The 24,725-nt window shown below is 40.5% G+C and overlaps 2 protein-coding genes across 3 annotated transcripts in view; one reads left to right on the forward strand and one right to left on the reverse strand.

Annotated features, from left to right (window-relative positions):
• MAK (male germ cell associated kinase) overlaps window positions 1-13,523 on the reverse strand; it is a 54,859-nt gene extending 41,336 nt beyond the window's left edge. The window contains exons 1-2 of the mRNA XM_035030841.1: window positions 13,450-13,523; window positions 7,044-7,371 (exon numbers count right to left, since the gene is read on the reverse strand). Of these exons, the coding sequence (XP_034886732.1) occupies window positions 7,044-7,144 (101 nt within the window). The 5' untranslated portion in view covers window positions 7,145-7,371; window positions 13,450-13,523. The remainder of the gene's footprint in view (window positions 1-7,043; window positions 7,372-13,449) is intronic.
• LOC118027453 (transmembrane protein 14C-like) overlaps window positions 1-24,725 on the forward strand; it is a 91,613-nt gene that overhangs the window by 58,249 nt on the left and 8,639 nt on the right. The window lies entirely within an intron of this gene.

Below are 24,725 nucleotides of genomic sequence, written 5' to 3' on the forward strand. Positions count from 1 at the left end.
CCCCCACCCTCCTCCCCTCTGGTAACTGTTAGTTTGCTCTCTATAGTTAAGAGTCTGTTTCTTGGTTTGCCTCTCTCTCTCTCTCTTTTTCCCATTGCTTGTTTGTTCTGTTTCTTAAATTCCACATATGAGTGAAATCATATGGTATTTCTCTTCCTCTGACTTATTTCACTTAGCATAATACTCTCTAGCTCCACCCATGTCATTTGCAAGATTTCATTCTTTTTTATAGCTGAGTAATATTCCTTTACATATATATACACACACCACATCTTCTTTACCCATTCATCTATCAGTGGATACTTAGGTTGCTTTCATATCTTGGTTATTGTAAATAATGCTGCAGTAAACAGGGGTGCATATATCTTGTCAAATTAGTCAAATTAGTGTTTTTCATTTTTGGGGGGTAAATACCCAGTAATGGAATTCCTAGATTATATGGCAGTTCTATTTTTATTTTTTGAGGAACCTCCATACTGTCTTCCATAATGGTTGTACCAATTTACATCCCCACCAACAGTACACAGGGTTCCCTTTTATCCACATCCTCACCAACACATTATTTCTTGTCTTTTTGATTTTAGTCATTCTGACAAATGTGAGGTGATACCTCATTGTGTATTTGATTTGCATTTCCCTGATGATTAGTGACGCTGAGCATATTTTCATGTGTCTGTTGGCCATCTGCATTTCTTCTTTGGAAAAATGTCTATTCAGGTCCTCATCCATTTTTTAATTGGGTTATTTTGGGGGTTTTTTTGGTGTTGAGTTGTGTAAGTTCTTTATATATTTTGGATATTAATCCCTCATCAGATATATTACTTGCAAATATCTTCTCCCATTTAGAAGGTTGCTTTCTTGCATTTTATTCTCTATTTTCCCTTTTCCATCCCAATGTTACCATTAGAGATAAATATACCAAAAATAATAAAGGTAACAAAATAATTCCACCGTAAACACCACAGATACAGGTTGTATTTTTTTATGAACAGATTTTTAGTCACCACGCAAAATGAGAGACAAGAAAAAAGAGGATTTATGTTCTAAAAAATATTTCTTCAAGTATAGAAATTACAGAGCTGTATTATGAAAATAAGGGCCCTATGAGCACCTGGGTGGCTCAGTCAGGAAAGCATCTGACTCGTGATTTCTGCTCAGGTCATGATTTCAGGAATCGTGGGATCTAGCCCTGCCTCAGGCTGCATGCTCAGTGGGAGTCTGCTCGAAATTCTGTCCCTCTCCTTCTTCCCCTTTCCCCCACTCACTTACACACTCTCTCTCTCCCAAATGAGTAAATAAATCTTTTTTTTAAAAAAATGAAGACCGTATGTGCCCTACTGTTTTCATTTAGTAGTATAATCTATTGAGATGTTCTAGAAGATTCTCAGGAAGCTTAAAGTTATCTTTATTGATTAAACTAATTCCTAGAAGAATTACTCAGAGTCCCTACAAGGGTGTAATACACAAGGGTTAGGAAATGAGCAAAGGAATGGCAGCACACCATGGTAGTTAAGAGCATGGGCTGTGGAACTGCCCTACTGGATTCAGATCCTTGCTCAGTGACTCACTGATGTGTGACCTTGCACACAGGTTCCCCATTGACCATTCTGGGCCTCAAATTCCGTAGTTACAAAGTAGAAATTACTGCATGTGAAAACCCTATTGCAAACTGCTTAGTTCAGTGCTCAGTAAATACCAGATGTTCTTGTTTTCCTCAACCAATGTGAAGAACTTACTTTAAGAAATTAAGCCAGTTTGTTAGAATGATAAGAAAAGTCACCTCCTTTTAGATTCCCTGCCATTTTCTCTTTCATTTATTCATTTATTCAACACCTACCATGTGCCAGGGCAATGCACAAATGAGAACCAGCGACGGTTACCACGGTGCCTCCCATCTAACACGAAATAGGCTTTAGACTAGTGAACATGAAACAGACAAAGTAGTTACAAGGACCATGAGATAAAGGGACTCTTTTAAAAAATTTAATGGCCTGGCCTTTTTGATAAGGCAGTATGTCAGCTGAGACCTGAAAGACAGAAGGTACCAGCAGGTGAAAAACCTCAAGACTGAAAAAACAGAAGTTTCAACCAGCCAGACAGAGCTAGAAAGAACTGGCTGGTCAAAGGAAATAAAAGACCATTTCAGGCCGATCCTTATTATTAATGTGCCCTGAGCTAATTTTCCTATCTATTCCCAGCTAGTCATCTAAACAAAAAGATAGTACTATTACTAGGTAACTGTTTTTGCTCTGCTTTTTCTCCATAGCACTTACCACCTTTAACGTACTATACAGTCCTCCCCTCTCCTCAAATGTAAGCTCCTTGAGGACACCCCCACATGCCTAGATCAGTTGTTGGCATGCAGTATGTGCTCAATAAATATTTACTAAATGACTAGATGAATTTCTATACTCACAGATGGGCTCATGAGGAACTATCCCACAAACAGGAGACCCTCCAAAATAGAATTGCCTTCCAAGTTCTTAAAGAGAAGAGAGCTTAATAAATATTTTAAATTTAATGAGTTAAGGGGATCTTACTACCATCCACTAGAATGAATTGTGTTACAGCTTTTTTTCCTTTTTTAACAGCAGCAGATAATAAAAGGTTTCTTGCCAGTGATGTAAATTAAAATTCCCCAAAGGAAATTTTCAAAAAAGTACCTTTTATCTTGTTCATTATAGTGTTCTCCCAACTTCTAAGCACTCACCCACCAATTTATCCTAGCCAGTTCGATGGCATTTCAAGACTGCTCAAAAGCCTTGCCCACTGCTTACTGAACCAAGTACAGACTTCCTTCCCATGTTCACGTCTCAAATTATACCACTCTATCTGACATCTACCAGCTGACATGCCACACCCTGGTTACTCCTGGCCATCTCCCTACTGTGCTAGTGCTCAGACTCTTCTCCACTTCACTCCTCAACCATCATTCTTAATTGTCTAATCTAATAGCCATCCCCAGCATCCAACTCCTGATTCTTCTGCTTAAAAGGCTTTCAGAATGAAAAATACCTTCTTCCAGATAATGTTTCCCTTCAAGAGGACATGCTTATTGCCCACTTTAAAGATTAAAGATAGGCAGCTCTTCCTCTGCTACAGAAAATTATTGAACATGGGATTTATTTAGAATTTTTAATCCAACATGGATGGATTTAAAGTGTTATGCCTACAATATTTGTGGCCTGAATTTGCAGTGCCTAAAGTTTTATGCCATGAAGCATAAGATGATGGTCCTGATTGGATATTATGGAATGTAGGTTGTTTTGGTAACAAATAGGGATACACTGAGAATGGAGAATAAGGGGTCTAATACCTCAAGCCAAGTTTATTGCTTTTCATCAGGCTTGAGAGAAATGGCATTGCCTTCTGTATGACTCTTGCAGGTCAAAAACCATCCTAAGATTATGTTTTGTCCAGAATTTTAGGAGTGATGAGTGAACATTCATATTGATAATCCTGCCAGTAGCTTGGCTACACAGTTCTTCACTCCAAAGAGCTGCTCCCTTCTATGATGCCATGGTCACTCATAAGCACCTTGCTCTCATGAGGAATTGTTCTACCCTTCTAAGATCTCAACCTTTAACGCTTCACACTCTGACCACATCCTCCTCTCTTTTTTACCATCATTACCATTGGATGTACTGTATACGTCCACTTATTCAACACTTGGCTTTGCCTGCCTCCTCCAGCTTGGATCCCATGTCAGCCTTCCCACCACTGTCCCCCTCAAGAGCACCTATATATTCTGATGTCCCCCTCTCCCAACCTTCTACCACTGCTGCCTTGCCATCCTTCAGTCTCTGCTCTCTGTACAAATCCATGAAGACTCTGTACAAAGTCATGTACACACCGCCAGAAGCTCCACTTTAGTATTCATCCCATGTACTCTGGGATTCTGAGAGCAGATTCTGACAGTACTAAGAAAGCCTTCTATGACTTTTTTAGCAACTAAGAGACATGTACTCCATGACTACTCAAAGTTCAATGCCTCCACTACCCCACTTTTTTACTACTCCTTGCCCTACTGCAATCTGGCTTATCTCCTCTTCTATTTCACTAGAACACCTCTCACCACAGCCACTAATTATGCCATGTTCTCCAAATCCAAAGAACACCAATATCTGTTTGGATACCAGAAAGCCATTTCTAGCTTCCCCCGCTTTGCCTCCTAGTATAGAAGCTGGAAGAGTAGATTCTTCCCTCTCAGCCTCTCTTGTACATAAGGGAGACCGTGTGATCCATTTCTAGCCAATAAGATGTAAGGGGGAGTCATTTTTTTCCCTCTTATTGCATTAATTAGGATCACCAAAGCAACCTTAATTAGTAGGGATACACAGGCAGTCTGGCCTTAAAACCAACTTTACTAGCAGTACTTCTCATGTTTCAGCATAAAGTTGATGAATTGTATAAGTCTCATCAGGTTAGGGAAGTTTCTTTTTATTCCTATTTGCTAAGAGCTTTTTTCTCCCAGTCATGAGTGGGTATTGAATTTTACTAAGCCCATTCGGTAAATACTTCATTTCAGTTATTGCACATTGTATGTTTATTTGACAATAATGGCTCTTGACAATATTTTATAAAGTTATTTCCTTATAAATGTAATGCTGTGGATCATGCTATTTCAGTTTTTAACATTTGATGAGCATTTGTTAAAGCATTTTAAATTTTAGATTGTCATCATTTGGTTGATGTGGTAATCGGTCTCCAGGACTCATTCTGGAGGAAGCCGACTGCCGGGTCACGAGAGGACTCACGAAACCCTCTGCAGAGGCCCATGTGAACAGGCCACTTGTCAACCACATGCTTGAGTGTTGTGTTGTGGGCTAAACTGTGCCCTCCCCCACAAATTCATATGCTGAAGTCTTAATCCCCAGTACCTCAGGATATGCCCTTATTTGGAGGTAGGGTCTTTACAGAGGCAGTGAAGTTAAAATGAAATCATTAGGGTGATCCTTAATCCAATATGACTGCTGTTCTTTAAAAAGGGGGAAACTTGGATACAGAGATAGGCACAGAGGGAAGACCATGTGGAAGAGACATGGGGAGAAGATGGCATCCATAAGCCAAGGAGGGAGACCTAGAATAGAACCTCAGGAGGAACCCACCCCGCTGATACCTTGATTTTAGACTTCTAGCCTCCAGAATTGTAAATCTGTAAGTTTCCCTTGTTAAAGCCACACAGTCTGTGGCTTACACTTTGTTACAGCATCCTGGTCTCGGCTAAATTTCCCCCACCCAATCCATATGTTGTCGTAAATATCTGAGTGTGACTGTATTTAGAGATAGACTTTAAAGAATGAATTAAGGTTCAATGAGGTCTTTAGGGTGGGTCCTAATACGATATTACTAGTGTCCTTATAAGAAAAGATTAGGATGCAGACGTGCACAGAGGGAAGATCCTGTGAGGACACCGGGAGAACAGAGCCGTCTACAAGTCACGGAGCGAGGCTGCAGAAGAAACCACCTCTGCTGAAAGCTTAATCTCTGACGATGCACCTGCCAGAACTGTGAGGAAAGCAATCTCTGTTTAGGCCACCCAGTCTGTGGTACTTTGTTACAGCAGCCCTAGCCCACTGACCCAGTGAGCCACCTTCGAAGGGGGATGCTGCCGTCCGGGGCCGGCCTTCCGCTGACCACCCCCCCTGCCCTCCCCCCGAGACACCTGCAGCCAGAGCTATCCTGAGCTACTCCTAAATCCCTGACCCCCAGAAACGGTGAATTCGTAAATCTTTGTTCTTGTTTTAAATCACTAAGCGTTGGGGTAATTTGTTTATGTGTCATAGATAACAAATACTGTAGATTCAGAAGAAATAATCAAGTTAATAATAATTCTATTTCACTGGTAAGCTTAGGAGAATAGCCCATACCAGTCAGAACTCAATTTGATCTTAGGAGCACCATCTGATTCTGAGGTCCGTTGTTTTAAGGAAATAATAAATTCTACTCTGCACTCAACTTTAAATTCTAAAACATTTTCAAACATGGCCTTCAGTTTCGGCTCCAATTTGTTATGCATAAAAAGCAGAGCACTTATATATTTTTTTTATTCTTATGTTAATCCCCATACATTACATCATTAGTTTTAGATGAAGTGTTCCATGATTCATTGTTTGTGCACAACACCCAGTGCTCCATGCAGAATGTGCCCTCCTCAATACCCACCACCAGGCTAACCCATCCTCCCACCCCCCTCCCCTCTAGAACCCTGTTTGTTTTTCAGAGTCCATTGTCTCTCATGGTTCGTCCACCCCTCCGATTTCCCCCGCTTCATTCTTCCCCTCCCGCTACCTTCTTCTTCTTCTTCTTTTTTTTTTTTTCTTAACATATATTGCATTATTTGTTTCAGAGGTACAGATCTGAGATTCAACAGTCCTGCACAATTCACAGCGCTTACCAGAGCACACACCCTCCCCAGTGTCCATCACCCAGTCACCCCATCCCTCCCACCCCACCCCCCACTCCAACAACCCTCAGTTTGATTCCTGCGATTAAGAATTCCTCATATCAGTGAGATCATATGATACATGTCTTTCTCTTTTTGACTTATCTCCAGAATAGATCACATCCTAGGTCATAAATCAGGTCTCAACCGGTACCAAAAAATTGGGATCATTCCCTGCCTATTTTCAGACCACAATGCTTTGAAACTAGAACTCAATCACAAGAGGAAAGTCAGAAAGAACTCAAATACATGGAGGCTAAGGAGCATCCTACTGAAGAATGAATGGGTCAACCAGGAAATTAAAGAAGAATTAAAAAAATACATGGAAACCAATGAAAATGAAAACACAACTGTGCAAAATCTTTGGGATGCAGCAAAGGTTGAGCACTTATATTTTTTGATGTATCAATGTAGCTGGACAAACCAGAAAACACGGTAACAATATATGTGGGGAGAAGCAGACCTCCTTTCTGGCAGTGTTTCTCCAGAATGGCATTCCCCACGAGCCACACAAGCGCAGGGTCTACACTCAACATCCTTCTAAAGAAAGGGAAGAGAAAGATCAGAGCTTCAAACCTCGCAGTGTTGCACACCGTACCTTTTGATGGCCACCAGCTCCCCAGATTCGTTACTCTTGCCCATCAGCACACTCCCGTAGGTGCCGTCCCCCAGCTGTTTCATGGTTGTGTATCGGTTCATCTTGGAAAAATAGTGCAACAGAAGTTGTTGGTTGAAATGACTTCTTTGTTGAATATAAACTTAAATGCTTCTTTATTTTTGTTTTTTTCCCCTCAGACTGTTGTTGCTACACCGGTGACAGGTTTGTCATCATTAGACGCAGGCTCTTCCCCAGGATTACGTAGGTTCATGAGATACAGCGATAAGGAATCTGGCAAGGAAACAGTGCTTCCATTCCTATGAACACCCTATAAACAAACAACAAGAATAAAAAATTCTCATTGAAGAATCTCTTCAAAAAATTTACTGGTAACCTAAGCACGGGGAAGAATTATAAATACTGGTGGGCTAATAAACATTTGTCAGTAAGTCCTTTGTGCTATGTGGAATGGGGTTCACATGTAACAGACTGATAATATTCATTTATGACTGCTTCATTTACATGGTGCTGTGCTATTTATCCCATTATATTCAGTAAATACTGGCTTAATGATTTGTAGGATTCCTTTTATACTGAATATAATCTGTATTATTCCAAATCAGACATTGGAAAGTCAGACAACTATACTATATCCATTCTTTGAATCACTTTTTGCATTACATTTAATTTGGCCCATGATCCCTTATGTAAAACTCCTGGGCCAGATGTGTTTGGAATCCAGGAATCTGTACATTTTAGAAAAGTAATATGGTGGATATAGCATACATTATGTAACACCTCCCAAGCAGCATCCTTTTTTTTATTTTAAAGATTTTTAAAAAATTTTTATTATGTTAATCACCATACATTACATCATTAGTTTTAGATGGAGTGTTCCATGATTCATTGTTTGCATATAACACCCAGTGCTCCATGCAGAATGTGCCCTCTTTAATACCCATCACCACGCTAACCCATCCCCCCACCCCCCTCCCCTCTAAAACCCTCAGCTTGTTTCTCAGAGTCCATCGTCTCTCATGGTTCATCTCCCTTTCCGACACACCCCCCTTCATTTTTCCTTTCCTGCTATCTTTTTTTTTTTTAACATATAATGTATGATTTGCTTCAGAGGTACAGGTCTATGATTCATCAGTCTTACACAATTCACAATAGCACATACCCTCCGCAATGTCTATCACCCAGCCACCCATCCCTCCCACCCCCCACCACTCCAGCAAACCTCAGTTTGTTTCCTGAGATTAAGAATTCCTCATATCAGTGAGGTCATATGATACATGTCTTTCTCTGATTGACTTATTTCGCTCAGCATAATACCCTCCAGTTCCAGCCACGTCATTGCAAATGGCAAGATTTCATTCCTTTTGATGGCTGCATAATATTCTGTTGTATATATACACACATCTTCTTTATCCATTCATCTGTCGATGGACATCTTGGCTCTTTCCACAGTTTGGCTATTGTGGACATTGCTGCTATAAAGATCAGGGTGCACGTACCCCTTCGGATCCCTACATTTGTATCTTTGGGGTAAATACCCAGTAGTGCACTTGCTGGGTCATAGGGTAGCTCTATTTTCAACTTTTTGAGGAACCTCCATACTGTTTTCCAGAGTGGCTGCACCAGCTTGCATTCCCACCAACTGTGTAGGAGGGTTTCCCTTTCTCCACATCCTCACCAACATCTGTCCTTTCCTGACTTGTTCATTTTAGCCATTCTTACTGGCGTGAGGTGGTATCTCATTGAGGTTTTGATTTGGATTTCCCTGATGCCGAGCGATGTTGAGCACTTTTTCATGTGTCTGTTGGCCATTCGGATGTCTTCTTTGGGAAATGTCTGTTCATGTCTTCTGCCCATTTCTCCTAAGCAGCATCTTAACATGGCTGCAGAAAACTGTATGAAAGCCCACTAAGTAAAATAAATGAAGGCTACACTGGAATCACATCATTCAGGTCGTGTTACATTGCAATGTTGTATAAATTTATTTTAAAATGTTCATTTTTCAGAGCTTTGTGAATTTTGAAACTACAGATGAGGGACTGTGGATCTGTATATATTAGAAGGGTACAGGTTTCAGCAGGTTCTGATTTTATTACTGCAGTTAAAGAAAAACAGTACAAAGTGCTGGCTTTACTGTGTACCCCATTACGACATTCAATAGTTTCCTCACTTCCATCTTAGTTCTGTTTCAGGGAACTGCTTCTCATTTCATTCTTAGATCGCTTTTAAAAATCTCTGTCATTCTGTTACAAGGCTTTATGCTGAGTTGCAGATGGTAACAAAATGCTTGGCACAGTTAAAATAGTTTGTTTTAAAATGCCTTTATAATTTGATGCTTCATTCAAAGATTTCTTTCACTGTAGTACTATTTCATTTCCACAAAATAAAATCATAGAAATTGTTTCTCTATTCTATGCAGAAATTTAGGACCCACAGGTTATGACGTGGTCATCAAAGTACTTAAGACTTCCAAAAGCAGGCTTTCAGGAGGAAGAAGCGAAAGTGCAGGGAAGGACAATAAAACTATGTTTATTCCTATTACGGGAATGTATTTGTCCATAGGAAAGGTGGGAAGAGCCCTGTGGGACTTTTAAGTAACAAGGTGGGGGTGCATTAGGGTATCATTTATTTTACTTCATATAGATAATACCCCTTGAAAGTCATGTATGAATTAATTTAGGCTGTGCTAACTGTGGCCAGGATCTTAAAAAAGAGATCACAATAGTAGATTCCATATCTATTTAGGTATTCTTTTTCAGCTTAAGTCTGAGCAAATGGTCTTAACGGATGCCAGCAAATGATTCCCCATTTGCCTGGAAATAGAATTTTTTGTAAGTGGTCTTTACATTATACATATACATGGAATCGAAATATTAAGGCATGTATAGAAAGGAAGTCATCACTCCTTCTGCATGGTTCCTGACCCACACATGAATTTGCTTTTCTTAATTTTTTCCTTTATCTGCATAAGGAAATATTTTTGAATGATCTTTTGGGCTTTTTTTTTTTTAAGATTTTATTTTTAAGTAATCTGTACATCCAACATGGGGCTTGAACTCATAATCCCACGACTCTTGAGTCACATGCTCTTCCAACTGAGCCAGCTGGGCACCTCTGGGTTGTTTGTTTTGTACTATGTGTTATGATTAAACAAAACACGGACTAAAATGTATTTATTCTTAACATTTAGAATTTTATTAAATCAGTATTTTGCAGTTTGTTATCAACATGTTAAATTGTTTGACATCTTTTCTAGCTTATCTTACTTGAGGTGACATACACCTGCCTTTTTGCTCTCTGTAGGTTTACTGATCCCTTCTGGTTAAGTAACAATATAGAGAATATATATATGCAGAGGTGACAGGGTGCAAGAAACAATAGTCAAAATTTTACCTTGCAGTGACTTAACCTCCAAGAGTGGAATTAATTGCCTCTTTATCTTCCGCCATTAAGATCATCAACCACCACCATCACTACAGATCTTCACTCATTGATGACTTTCTGCATTGGCCTGGAAACCCGACCATTTTTGGAGTGGAAATTGTAGAAACTTTATGCCAAGCCTAACCAACCACTTCCCAAAGAAACACTGGAAACACAGTTTGTTTCAAGTTAGGGTGGCTACAGCATAGGATCTACTTACATTCAGGGAAGAATAAACAGGGGACACAGCCATTTCTCAAATTCCATCATTGAAGGGGTGGAGTGATGAAGATAATGGACGTGACATAGATTTTAAAAAGGTCTGATTTGTGGTTCTCAGAGAATCTGTCCAGTTTAAGCCCTGCCTAACCTTTAAGTAAAACAAGTTTATACCATGCTCCCAAGCAAAAACCTTAGGGAGGCCTCTTTGAGACATCTTAATTACAAAACAGATCGTTTTCCAGGGTTAGAAGCCAACCATTTCCTTGAAATCCTCCTTGAAAATATAAAGACAATGGCCTCGTGTAAAGAGGCACAGATATCAAGGTGAAGAGTTTTGTTTTTTTTTTAAATCATTATTCCCATGTTTCTACTCCCTGATGGCACATAAACAACTACTTTAATCGATGTACCACAGCAAGCTCCTAAACTAATTACTAGTTAAAAGCAATAGATTTAAGAAAACATAGGCTGCCTATGGGTCCCCAGTTCACACACAATAATATGTCTCTACAGGTTACATTTATTCTTCTCTGTCGATCTACAGAAAACAAATTCTGCCGAATAGAGATGTGTTAACATGACTTCTTATGTACGTGAATATTTCCATCTCTACAGTTGACTCTTGAACAACATGGGTTTGAACTGTACAGGTCCACTTATATGCAGATTTTTTTCTGATCAATACCATACAGTACTGTAAATGTATTTTCTTTCCGATTTTCTTAATAACATTTTCTTTTGTCTAGCTTACTTTATTGGAAGAATACAGTACATAATACATATACAAAATGTGTGTTAACTGTTTATGTCATCAGTAAGGTTTCTGGAGGACAGTGGGCTATTAGGTTTTTGGTGAGTCAAAAATTATACTAGAATTTTTGACCGTGAGGAGGTTCACACCCCTAATCCCTGCATTGTTCAAGGGTCAACTGTATATATATTTCCATATATATGTATATACATGCAACAAGGCAGGACACAAGTAAATGTAATACAACTACGATCCTTAATTTAGCAGAACTATTAGGAACTTGGAATTTTCTACAATTAAGTTACAGTATGTAGTGACTTTCCTACGGCTAAACAAACCTTATATTTTGATTTAAAGGAAGAGATTTAGAGACTCAATGATAGACCTACATTAAACAAATACCCTTATAATTTGTCTCCCATTATAGTTTTCTTGTTTTTATCTAAGTGCACAATTACTGTAAACTTAAGCTGTATTCTCAGTAGCTTCTGCCAGCTAAAAGGAATTTAGACTGGATTAAAGAAGATTAAACACAGAGGGCAAATGGAGGGTAAAACTTGTGTCTGCCAATCACTGAACAGATAACGTTTGGAAATCTTCAACTTGTTTTTGCAGAACCTACTGTACCGATATCACTCCAACGCTGACATTAACGTTTGTTTAAAAAATAACGTTTTAAGAATCACTAAGTTGTTTAAGAGCAAAACAAAAAAAGATCTCAAAGTAACCAAGACATATGTTTACAGAAATTGAAAGGAGAGCTTTTACAGTGGGACAACAAAGATTCCGTGTTTAAAAAAATAACAGCATTGTGCTTTGTGCTCACATTCACCCATTATTCTAAAACTAAACAAAATAAAAAACCACCCCAACGAAGAGATCAAACATCCTTGCGCAAGGCTAACTTTGCATAAGCAGTTAAGTGGCGGCCTTGGGGTGGGGGTTCTCCCTTCCCCTGACGCTGCAGTGAATTGGGAGACGGCGGACGTAAAGGAAAGTCAGAAGGCTGGAGAGTAATGGTACTTTGGCTCAAAGAACATCGTTATCATTAGGACAGATGTCTGCTCATTTAAAATGATTATCTAAATATAATTAATCTCCTTTAGAATTGAAATTACAAGCCCCTAATACCAGTTTTATTGCTCCCCACTTCCCTGCCCCCTCCTCTGTCCCTAAATTAAAATGCCTTATCTGCGGTGAGAAAGTTTTCATCACGCCGACTCTCCCATCCTTCTTCGCAAACTAGGGCCCTTTACAAGACTCCTGGGGTCCTGGCCCTGCCGGTGTGCCGGACAGGGGTCGTCCCCCGGGCCCTGTGTGTCCGGCCGCCGACGGCGGGTGATCCCCCAGCACCCCCGCAGCCGGTCTGGCGGGCCACTGCTGGCCGCCCCCTAGGGCCACCCCGCGCCGGGTTCTGCTGGGAGTCATTTGGGGTGTACGAATGAGCACGGAATTTAGACCGAGTTTTCTTTCTTTTTCTTCCTTTTTTATTTTGTAGTAGTTCTGAACTCAATTCCGCTGCCTTCCCGGGCCGCGATCTCGCTTCTCACTCCTAAAGTAGTTTCCCCTCCAGGCCCAGCAGTAGAGCAAGCGGTGGAGGCGGGGGGTCGGGGGCGCAGGGGATCAAAACGGAGACGTTCCGGGGCCGGGGTCCTCACAGTGAGGGATGCCTGCCGTCTTCCTCCCACCCGGAATCTAGCCCGCGGTCAAGGAGCGCGAAAAAGTGGTCCAGGGGACCTTGGAGAGCAAGAAACGAAGTAGGCGCAGAAGGACCCTCCCCCGCTTCGCCCTCGTCCCCCGGGTCCTTCTCCCTCCTGTCCCTCCCCCTACCAGTGTACAGGCCACTTCTCTCGGCGGAGGTTGGCCCAGGTAGGACGGGGCGCCGAGGGGACATGCCGGGCGGGCCTCGCAGGACAGGCTCGGGCTGGATCGGACAGAGGGTGGCGGCCCCGCAGCCCGCTCGGGATGACCTGCCCGGCACCGGCCGCTTACCTCTTTCGCTCCGGCGTGAAGCTCAGGCGTCTTGTGTGTTTCGTCTCCCAGGAAACGGCGGGGGCGTGCGCGGGCTTCTGAGCTTTCTGCCGGTTTACGCCCCGCCCACAGGGGGCGTGGTCAACCCGGACAAACCCCGCCCTGTCCTGCGAGCCCCGCCTCCCTCGGGGCAGGGCTTCCGTTAACACCTGGGCGCCTCTAGAGCTAGTGCTCTCTGTAATTGGGGCTTCGGAAAGTCTGGGTTACCTTTACAGGTTTTTTTGTAGAAAGTTGGTTTGTTTGCCCTTTATTCTGTTTTGGTTTTGCTTGGATTCATTCTACAAAAGAATTTGATTCGTTAAATCTGGTTTGCAGACTTGGAAAGAGCAGAAGAAAGATACATGTTGGCCTACACTTGTATTTGCTTATGCGTATACCACCTGGGGGAAAATTGCTCTTGGATTGCAGTCCCCTGTATCAGTCAACTGTTCAGGTATGTCACCTTCTAGGCCGCACTTCTAAGTTTGTTCTCATGTATTCATTCAGAGAGCCTACTAAGTACCAGTTAGAGTGTTAGTGGTAATTCCAAGATAAACTAATGTGTTTGTGTAAATAAATGAGTAAATAGTAACTAGTCTAGAGTTGTGAGAAGAGGACAGACTTGTGTTACTGCAAAAAAAAGTCGAGATTGGCTAGCAAGAAGGGTCCATGAATCAGAAGCATGAGAGACGAGGCAGTGATGTATCCATTTAATAATTATCTCTGAGGTATCGGCCCTGGGCTTGGCACTAGAATAATGCCACAGTAAACAAGACAGTTATGCTCTCGGCCCTCTTGCAGTATAAAGAAAAAATAGGCAGAAAAGTAAAAAGCTTTTAAAGTTACATCATGGAGGTCTTATATGCCCAAGTATGAAGCCTAGGACTTACCATGCATTAATGGGGGAACTAATGAAAAATTTTCCACAGAGGAGTGATGTGTTCATATCTGCATTTCAGAAAGATCACAAAAGCAGCAGTGGGTAGGGCAAATTTCAGCTGTGAGTCTGGAAGCAAGAGAAAGAAAAGCAGGTGATGTCAGTTGATCAGGAAGAAATGATGACGATCCGACTGCAGCAGGGATGATGGAAACAGAAGAGAAAGCGACAGAATTTAAGGGATATGTAGGTGTTAAAATCAACAGGCCCATCCAGCTTAGGTGAGTGGTGGACAGTGGTGTCCAAAACTGAGTTTAGAAATGTTGGAAGAGAAGCAGATTTGTAGGTACTGTATGGGAGAGATCATAAGGCCAGTTGTGAAAATTTTGAGTTTGAGGAAAATCCAAATGGAGGTTACGAGAGGGTAATTTGAAACATATTTATAATTTAGAGTTGGAAGAGCTGAAACTATAGCTGAAGTCCAAGGGTGTGGATGAGATAAGCTAAGAAGAAAGGAGAACTGGGATTCTGGAAAACTCTTTAAATATTTTAAAAATACTGTAAAGGGTGGGGAAGAAAAATGGAGATGTGGGAGAGAGAAGGACTGAAAAAGAAAATTCAGAGAAGTAGCAGAGTCCTGAAAAAAAAAAAAAAGTATTTCAGAATGAAAACAGGTAGGTTAAAAAAAAAAAAAAAGAAGCCAGGAGGAAAGCAAGAAGAGGATATGATGGTAGACTAGATCATTTGAAGAGCCTTCTTGATTTGAAACAAGACCATTGTGCTTAAGGCACGGTTTTTAAACTCGTTGTTGCAATAGGAAGAACAGATCTCCAAGCACTCCCAACTCCTTCTAAGAGGTCCCTGATACTCGAGTAGGAACAATAAACATATGTGAAAGGTTAAACTGGCCCAAAGGCAAATCTACTTTCAGCAACATGGAAGATGACGCCCTGGACCAGTGGCCATGGGGCTGAGCTGAACCAGAAACTAGAAAATTAACCAGAGAAACTGGGAAGGGGCCAAAATGGTCTCAGGGCATAGTGCCATCTAAATCCCAGAAGAACACAAATCATCTCTGGAGAAAGCATCTTCAATTTAGGCACCCAGATTTTTCACAATGTATCAGCTTATAACCACATGAAAAATGAACCCCCTCAAATGAGAATTAGCAGAAAAAGCAATAATATGTTTAGACTTTTGAGGGTTTCAGAAATTGGAGATATCAGCTTGAATATAAAATAATTGTGAAAAGTATACAGGAAAGCATACAGAATCACAAAAATGAAAAAAGATTGAACAGGAATATTAGAAAAAAACTGTTGAAAATGAACATAATAGTTATTAACATACATTTTTTAAAAAGCAAATTAGTTAGGGCGCCTGGGTGGCTCAGTTGGTTAAGCGACTGCCTTCGGCTCAGGTCATGATCCTGGAGTCCCGGGATCCAGTCCCGCATTGGGCTCCCTGCTCTCCAGGGAGTCTGCTCCTCCCTCTGACCCTCCCCCCTCTCATGCTCTCTCTATCTCATTCTCTCTCTCAAATAAATAAATAAAATCTTTAAAAAAAAAAAAGCAAATTAGTTAAACAGTGTATTAGAACCAAAGAGTTGGGAAACTGGAACAAAATCGGCAAAAATCACTCAGAATGTAGCACAAAGACGAGATAGGAGATGTTAATGACAGGCTAAGAGATATGATGGAAAGAACAAGAAAGTCTAATACATATCTAAGTAGAGTCTAAGAAGTAGAGAATAACGAGATCAGAGGAGAGGCAATTTTTGCAAAATTATGGCTGAGTACTTTCTACAGTCAATTAAAGATACGAATCCACAGATAAAGAAGTCACAATGAATGCCAAGCAGGGCAAGTTAAAAGATAGTCACATTGAGTCACAAAGTAGCAAAACTAGAGAATGCCAAGGACAAAGCAAACTTAAAAGCAGCCTGGAAGAAAAGAGAAATGACCTAGAAAGGAAGAGCAATAGACTGACAAGCAGACCTGTCCATATTAAAAATGAAAGCTGGAAGATCACATGAAAATTCCGCCTCATGGGGTACCTGGGTGGCTCTGTCCCATTCTTGATTTCTTGATTCTCTCTCTCCTTCTGTCCCTCCCCCTGCTTGTGCTCTTGCTGTCTCTAAAATTAAATAAATCAATCTTAAAAAAAAATTCCCCCTCAAATGAAAATGAAAATAATGAACACTTTCCTTCAAAGTAATGAGAAGAAATAACTGTCAAACTAGAATTGGACCTAAGAAAACTATTTTTCAAGAGCAACAGCAAATGGACACATTTTCAGATTAAAAAAATAATGAGACCTTCTATAACAGACATACTCTGAAAGAGAAACTGTACTTTAGGAAGAAGGCATGTAATCCCAGAAGGAAGGGCTGACCTGCAAAAAGATAGTATGAGCAAAGAAACCAATACATGTATAAATGTAAAAATATTCTTGGTGTAAAACAAGTTATTAATAACTATTATTAAAAATAATGTATGGAGGGGCGCCTGGGTGGCTCAGTTGGTTAAGCGGCTGCCTTCGGCTCGGGTCATGATCCTGGAGTCCCTGGATCAAGTCCTGCATCGGGCTCCCTGCTCGGCGGGAAGCCTGTTTCTCCCTCTCCCACTCCCCCTGCTTGTGTTCCCTCTCTCACTGTGTCTCTCTCTGTCAAATAAATAAATAAAATCTTAAAAAAAAAAATAACGTATGGAGGGGGAATTGGAGGGAGAGATGAACCACGAGAGACTATGGATTCTGAGAAACAGGGTTTTAGAGGGGAGGGGGGAGGGGGGATTGGTTAGCCCGGTGATGGGTATTAAGGAGGGCACGTACTGCATGGAGCACTGGGTGTTATACGAAAACAATGGATCGTGGATCACCACATCAAAAATCAATGATGTACTGTATGGTGACTAACATAACATAATAAAATTTAAAAAAAATAAAGTATAAAAAAAATAACGTATGGAGTTAATAATATGAACCACAATACAGGTTTCGCTTGCTATCCAAAAGTAGAGCATTCCTATGAAGCTTTTGTAAACCGAAATGGCATAAAGCAAAGAAACAATTACCATTAATTTATATGGAAAATTTTTAAACATTCCCAGCCCCCCCAAAAAATAGGCTTTCTTAGACTTTCCTGATACTTTAGGACACAGCTTGCAAACAGAATAAAATGTGTTCATTAGAATTGTTATCTAGAATTTGTTGATGACCTCAGGGATGAAAATTTCAGTAGGGACAGATGGTTTGGTTGAAGGTATGTAGACTTTTGTTTTAATCTCTCTACTGCCTTTTACTGACTATGGTTATTATTTTTCTCTGGGCAAAGTACTTAGTATCTCTGATGCTCCATGTTCTTTTCTGTGAAATGGGCTAATGATGCATAACTTTGAAAGTTGTGAGAGGAACTCGAATACTGCCCAGCTCATACTAGTCAGACCTTAATATCTATCATGACTCTTACAGTTAACATCACCATCATCATCATTAATTATTATTCATTCATTCATTCATTCATTCATTCATTCATTCATTCATTATTTTAATGAAATGGAGGCGAGACTGGAGTGGGTTGGGTAGTGTACAAGGTACGAGGAGTTGAAAATAGTTTTGTTGTGAAGAAAGGGAAAAGGGATGAATTGGTCAGTAAAGGGGAGAAAAGACACTCTTCTTCAAAAAGAAAGATTTCAGGATGTTTAGAAGGTTGGGAGCATAACTAGTACTAAGAGACAATGGAGGCTTATGAGGGGGAAGAATAATTGAGCAAGAACCTGGAGTAGGGAGTGGGGCTGTGGAGATGAACTGGGGCTGGAGGAAGAATTAGCCTTGGACAGGGGGGAAAACAACTCTCCTCTGAAATAAGTGTGGAGAACTTGGCATTTATTATGGTCCTGATTGTGTTTGCATTTTATAAATTCAGAGTTTGCAGTACGTACAGCTGTGTTCTGTCTCCTATGGAAGCATCCTCCGTGGTGTCATTTCCTCCTTGTCTATCTCTCTATCTATCTATCTACCTCTCTATGTGCTATTTCTTGAGAAGCTAAAGGGAAAATAAAGTTATCAATCTGCAGTACAATTATTTAACAAGACCTCATTGAGCATCTACTATGTGTCGGGCACTGTTCTAGGTACTAGGAGTACAATATTGAACAAGACTCCAAGAAGTTTACTCTCAAAGTCCTGTCTGAGACAAACACATAAGGCAAGACCTGCAGGACAGAAGGAGACAGACTAGGGGGAAGGGTATGGCAGAGGAAAGGACAGGAAAGGCATCTGCTAGAGCGGGGAGAATGGTAGGGGACGTGGCTGGAAAAGGAGGCAAGACCTATATGACATAGAGCCTTGTGGGTTGGAGAAGAGTTTAGATTTTTTGTGTGTGTCATAAGATAAATTCATTTTGCAGGGAATTAAGTAGGGTGTGATAGAATCAGATTTACATTTTAAACACCAGCCCCCTCCTCTCCCTGCCAATTGTCACTGTCCTAATTCAAGCCAACCTCAGCCCTTACCTGGATTATTGCAATAGTCTCCTAACTGGACGTCAGTTTCCACCCTTGCTCACTTCCAGTTTATTCTCACAGGAGTCAAGTGCTCCTGTTAAAACACAAGACAGATTTCATCACTTTGTTTAAAACCCTGCGACAGCTCCCCTCTCCATTTTGTGGTCCTTATCATGACCTCTAAAACCTTAAAGTTTCTCTGGCCACCTTTTTTCCTGGGTGACTTCATCTCTTCATAGTCTCCCTTTATTTGCTCTGCTTCACCACACTGGCCTTCTCACTGTTGCTTATAAAGCTCCTGCCTCTGGGTGTGTGCTCTGGCTTTCCCCCTGCATGGAATCCTCATCCCGCAGATTTCTATGTGGCTCAGTCCCCCACTTCCTTTTAGTCTTTGTTTAAAAAACAGCTTTCTCGGTGAAGTGTTCTCTGACCGTCCTTACTATCCACTGCCAATACTTCATACACACCCATTTGCTCTCATTTTTCTATTTTATTTATTTATTTATTCATTCATTCATTCATTCATTCATTCATTCATTCATTTTTATTTATTTACTTGAGAGAGAGAGAATACAAGCTGGGGGAGGAGCAGAGCGGGGGGGAGAAGTATATTCCATGCTGAGTGTGGAGCCCGATGAGGAGCTCAATTCCACAACCCTGAGATCATGACCTGAGCTGAAATCAAGAGTCGGATGCTTAACCGACTGAGCCACCCAGGCGCCACTATTTTTTCTTTTTAGCACCTCTCACCATTTAATATATCATCTATGTTACTGGCTTATGTTGTTTTCTTTCTGCCTCCCCCCACTGGAACAGAAACTCCCTGAAGACAGAGGTTTATGTATTTGGTCACCAATGTATTTTTCCCTTGAGCAGTACCTGGCACACACCGGGTGCTCGATAAATATTTGTTGAGTGAATAAATGGATGTTACCTCTGGCTGCCCTGTGGAGAATGAATTGTAGGGGGACAAGCGGGGAATAGGGAGGCTAGCCAGGAGACATTTGCAGTAAGATATGATGCTAGGATGGAGAAGGGTAACAGCAGTAGAGACAGATAGGTGTTGCGGTGCCCAATCACAAAGTGGTCCATTGATAGGTTGATTGAGTCAGTGGACTGAGTGAAACCTTAGCAATCTTAGAAATGCAAGTCTTTGATTGAACTTCCTCTGACAGAACTCACTGCCTCCTCTAGTCTGAATTTGGGTGGGTTCTGATGGCTCACATTGTCCTTTTATTGAATGGCAGCACGTTACTTTGTAGATCCTGAGCTTACTCTGAATTTCACCCTGTATGACCTACAGTGGATCCCTTGTTTTTGCCTGTCTAACATTTACTTCTCCCCATCAGGTCTTCCTGGGGAGACACCTCTGACTCTTGTCTGTGTGGTTCAGCTTTAGGGATGACATGTGAGCTACTCACTCTCAGAGATTGGATTATGTAGATGGGCACGGGATTGTGAGATACTGGGGAAAAGGTATTCCTTTTCTGCTACAGATCCATAGCATAAAATGAGGGCAGACTGGCTGGGGGCCATCTTTGCTCATGTCCTTGCTGAGAACGAACACAGCAGAATGCAGGGCTCTGAGGGAATGAGACAGTTTCCAGATGACAGCATTTAAGCACCTGCAGAGAGTCATGCCTCATGAATCTGTTGGTCTTTTCAACTGTTAAGAGCCAGAAAATTCCTCCTATTGCTTAGTCATTTGATTTTCATTTCCACATACAGTTCCAAGTGTTCCTGACTTATACAGGACCATAGAAAAGACTTACATTTTCTCTCACATGTTAACCTTTCCAGTGTTTGAAGTTAGCTGCCCCATCGATCCATGCCTTCCCCTGGCACCCCGGAATGCAGGATGTAGGGCCATCCAGTCAGTCCAGCCCTCCCACCACCATTCAATTCTTCCCTCAGTCTCAGTGCCAAATACGTGACCTGAAGTTCAGTTAGTGACTGAGGGCTCAGAATGTTCCTGGTTTAATACACTTTTTACCATGCTGTCCTCTTTAACTTTTTCCTCAGCTCCCAACTCTGACCCAGCTAACCTCAAATGATTTGAATTTAAATTAAATTATTTTCTACAGAAACTTATCAACTATATAAGAGCATGGTCAAATTTTAGCTAAACTCAAAGCAAATTTTACATGGTCATAACTTTAAGAATGACCCTACTTGCCTTATTTTTCTTCTTACCACGTACCACTTTATAATATACTATATAATTAATTCTTCATTTTGCTTATGGTTTGTTTTCCCCTCCATCCCCACCAGATTATAATCTCAGAGGGCAGGGATTTCATGTGATTTGTTCATTGTTGTTTTTATAACATCTAGAAGAGTGCCTGGCACATAGTACGTACTTAATAAACATTTGTTGAATGAATGAATGAATGAATGATACAGATTCTGTCCTTTAGCAGCTCATGTTCTAGAAAAGGAATTTGCATTTTTCTGGAGAAATGTACAGTTTAGTAAGTGCTACATCTTTTAGATTTGATTCACTTATGTTTTTATAGAGATATTCTTAACAAATTCCTTCTTGGATTTGTTTTTCTGAGCAACTGCTTTGCATTAGAAGCACTTAAAATTTTATTTAAAAAATTAACATTTATTTTCACTTTTTCAAATATAAACTAATTGGGAAACACAGGCAAGTTTAAAAGGAGAATATAAATATTATCTTCCTGTGTTTACGGTTAATTTTGCTGGATTTCTTTCCACTTTATTTTTTTTTAAGATTTTATTTATTTATTTATTTACTTATGTGATTGAGAGAGAGAGAGCACAAGAAGGGGGAGGGTCAGAGGGAGAAGCAGACTGCCCAGTTAGCGGAGAGCCTGATTCAGGACTGGATCCTGGGACTCCAGGATCATGACCTGAGCCAAAGGCAGTCGCTTAACCAACTGAGACACTCAGGCACCCCTTTCCACTTTATTTTTAAAACAAAAATTTTATTATAAAATAAAAGCTGGTATCACTGAAGAAACCCAGTTCCTTAAACAAACAGTTTTCCACTCTAAACAAAGAAAACCACTCTGTGTCACCATGTAAGTAGATTTTCCCCAAAAGCAAGAATATGTGTGAATGTGTTGTGTTTTTTTTGTTTCGTTTTTGTTGTTGTTTGGTTTGGTTTGGTTTTTTTGGAGGTGTTGGTTTTTACCAAGGATATCAGTGTCACTCAGTGATACACAACAGCATCTTGGTTAAGCGCCATTGCAGGACTGGGACCCTTTGCACCCTCCTCAGGGAGGTCCCAGAGGTTTCCAGGGAGGGCCCATATCTAGGAGATCAAAAGACATTAAACCCACAACACTTGATTGGAGCTCCAGGCACAAAACATCCCTGTGGATGACCATAACTGCCTTGAAGGGCCACAGGGCAGGGATGGGAACCTGAGATCTGGCCTATCTGTCAAGAAGCACCACTTCACTGCGCTATGTTTTAAACAGACTCTTCAGTTCACTTTGTTTCTGTCACAAAAAGTTTAGAGACTGTCCTGCTTTGGAGGAAGTAATAAATTATATCACCTCAAGTATGTTTGCTTCTGTCAAACGGATTTGTGGAACAGATCTTTATCAGTATGTTTCTAGGTTCAGCAACTTTGTTTATATGTTTTATTCACTGACTTAGACGATTTTACTGTAAGATGATATGTCATCAAGGTCTTGCCCAAAAAGAAGTTTAAAACCTCTGAAATAAAATCTTAAAAATGCTAGTGGGACATCATCAAGACAAGGGACTATTGAAATTCCAAATTTATTCCTAGCTTTTTTGATTTCTTAAGAAGCATACTTCTTGATTTGGGTCATATTTGGGGCAGATTATGTTAAAAAAAACCCTCAAGAAATCAATGCAGCTTTTTTAGGCACAGGAGGTAAATTCATATTTTAAAAATACCACACAAGTCTTTGATTGGTAAGCGTAGTTTTTAATCAGCTTCATGCAGAGATTTTAGAGGTATTTATTTTGATATGTTTATTTAAGTTTTAAGACCTACATAAAATACATATATTTTATATAGGATATATAAAGAAAAAAGTACTTTCAGAAAATAAATTAAAAGCTTCCAAAATGTAATGGCTTCCTGGTCACATTGCCTATTGCAGTGGGGATTTGGTTATGTCAAAATACTAATTCTAAGGAATTCTTTATGTTTCTGGCTTCTTAGTGAATCATCTTAGAGCCAGCTGAAATATGTTTAGAGTTTGAAAACTGGAAATATTTGCTGCTGAGCTAAGACTAAGCTGCTTCTGCTAGCTAGCCATGATTATACAATAAAGCAAAGATGGCCCACAATTACTTATGAGAAATGACAGTTCTGAAAGCATGTTGCTGTTATTTTTACTAGAAATGAAGAGAGCAACCAGTTCAACAGCTCCCCACTACCCCACCTTGGCAAACACAGTTCCAGATTTTTAACTTTGGGGCAACTTGAATTCTATCACCCATTGCTTCATTTCCACGTTCGCTTTGTATATATGGACTTAATTTATGCTTGAAGCCAAAGATGGGTTTGTTTTAGTTTTGCCATTAGTTTTAGGGTAAATTCTTTAGAACTAGGTTATAACCTTTACTCCTTGTGGCCCTTGTAGGGTTTTGATGGAAAGCCTACAGTGTTTATGAGATCCTTCCAACTTGCTCAGATGCAAACTCCGAATTTGGTCTCCCGTGGAGTGGGCAGCAGAGGATTCTTTGCTCAGCTTTTTACAAGTTTCCATCTGTTGCTTTATGCTGGTCTACTTGGTGTCTCATCTAGGCAAGCACAGTTCAGGGTTCAGACAAGAATTCAGTGTGAGTTTATACAGATTTGGGGTATACTCTCTGTGGCTCCTGAGTTTCCAAGACTCCGCCCTCAATTTCCAGCTGCTTTGCCAGCCCCACACTCCATCCTCTGACAAGCCAAAAACATCACAGCGTCATGCTCTGGTTCTAGCTGCTTCTCGTCATGTGGACTAGGGTGTGCTCTCAGGAGAGGAGCTGTATTAATAAGAACTACAGCCGGCGTGGGTCCTTTCTCTCCAGGGTCCAATGCCCTCCGATATCTGCCTAACGTTGGTGACTTTCCAGGACCTTCACATAATTAAACTTTGTATTTGCCCAGAGTTTTGAACTGTTACCTGAAAGAGAGTGAGTCCAATACAATCCACTCCCACCATTTCCAGAACAAGAAATTCAAGAATTTGCTTTTTAAGTAGTGATACTTCAGCAATTTCAGAACAATATTGTATTTTCTGATCCCCAAATATTTCTATTTGTATTTTTATGAATTGACATGTATGTAGATCTATAATAGCAAAATGGCAAAATATATATTCTGATTCTCAACATAAATCAAGATTTCGGTGGTTTAATAGAATCAGTATTCTTGGAATTCCCCCATATACTCTCATCCTTGTGTTTTACATTTTTGTTTCATCCTCAAATCATCATTTTTTCAGTGGTTAAATCTTAGCAGAGGTTTCTTTCAATTCTTTTTATGGGATAGAATGTTCAAAAGTGTGTACTTTTTTTTTTTTTTTGGTAGTGTTCCATGATTCATTGTTTGCGTATAACACCCAGTGCTCCATGCAGAACGTGCCCTCTTTAATACCCATCACCAGGCTAACCCATCCTCCCATCCCCTCCCCTCTACTACCAGCATATTTCTTATCAAAGATTGGCAGTATATCCTTCGGTACATGATTACTATCAAGACAATGGCTGATCTAGCAGCTTAATGCTTCTTTAAGACTGTGCATTTCACATTTGAGCTTTTCAGTCCCTAGGAAGATAAGCTTTCTTGAAGAGGATGACATTACAGGGCCTTTTCAGAACTTCCAATTGATAATACTTTGCAAGCCTAAAGCTAATTATGAACCTCTGAACTTCTTAGTATT

This window comes from Mirounga leonina, unplaced genomic scaffold, assembly GCF_011800145.1.
Source record: "Mirounga leonina isolate KUSES-001 unplaced genomic scaffold, KU_Mleo_1.0 Mir_366, whole genome shotgun sequence".
NCBI lineage: Eukaryota > Metazoa > Chordata > Mammalia > Carnivora > Phocidae > Mirounga > Mirounga leonina.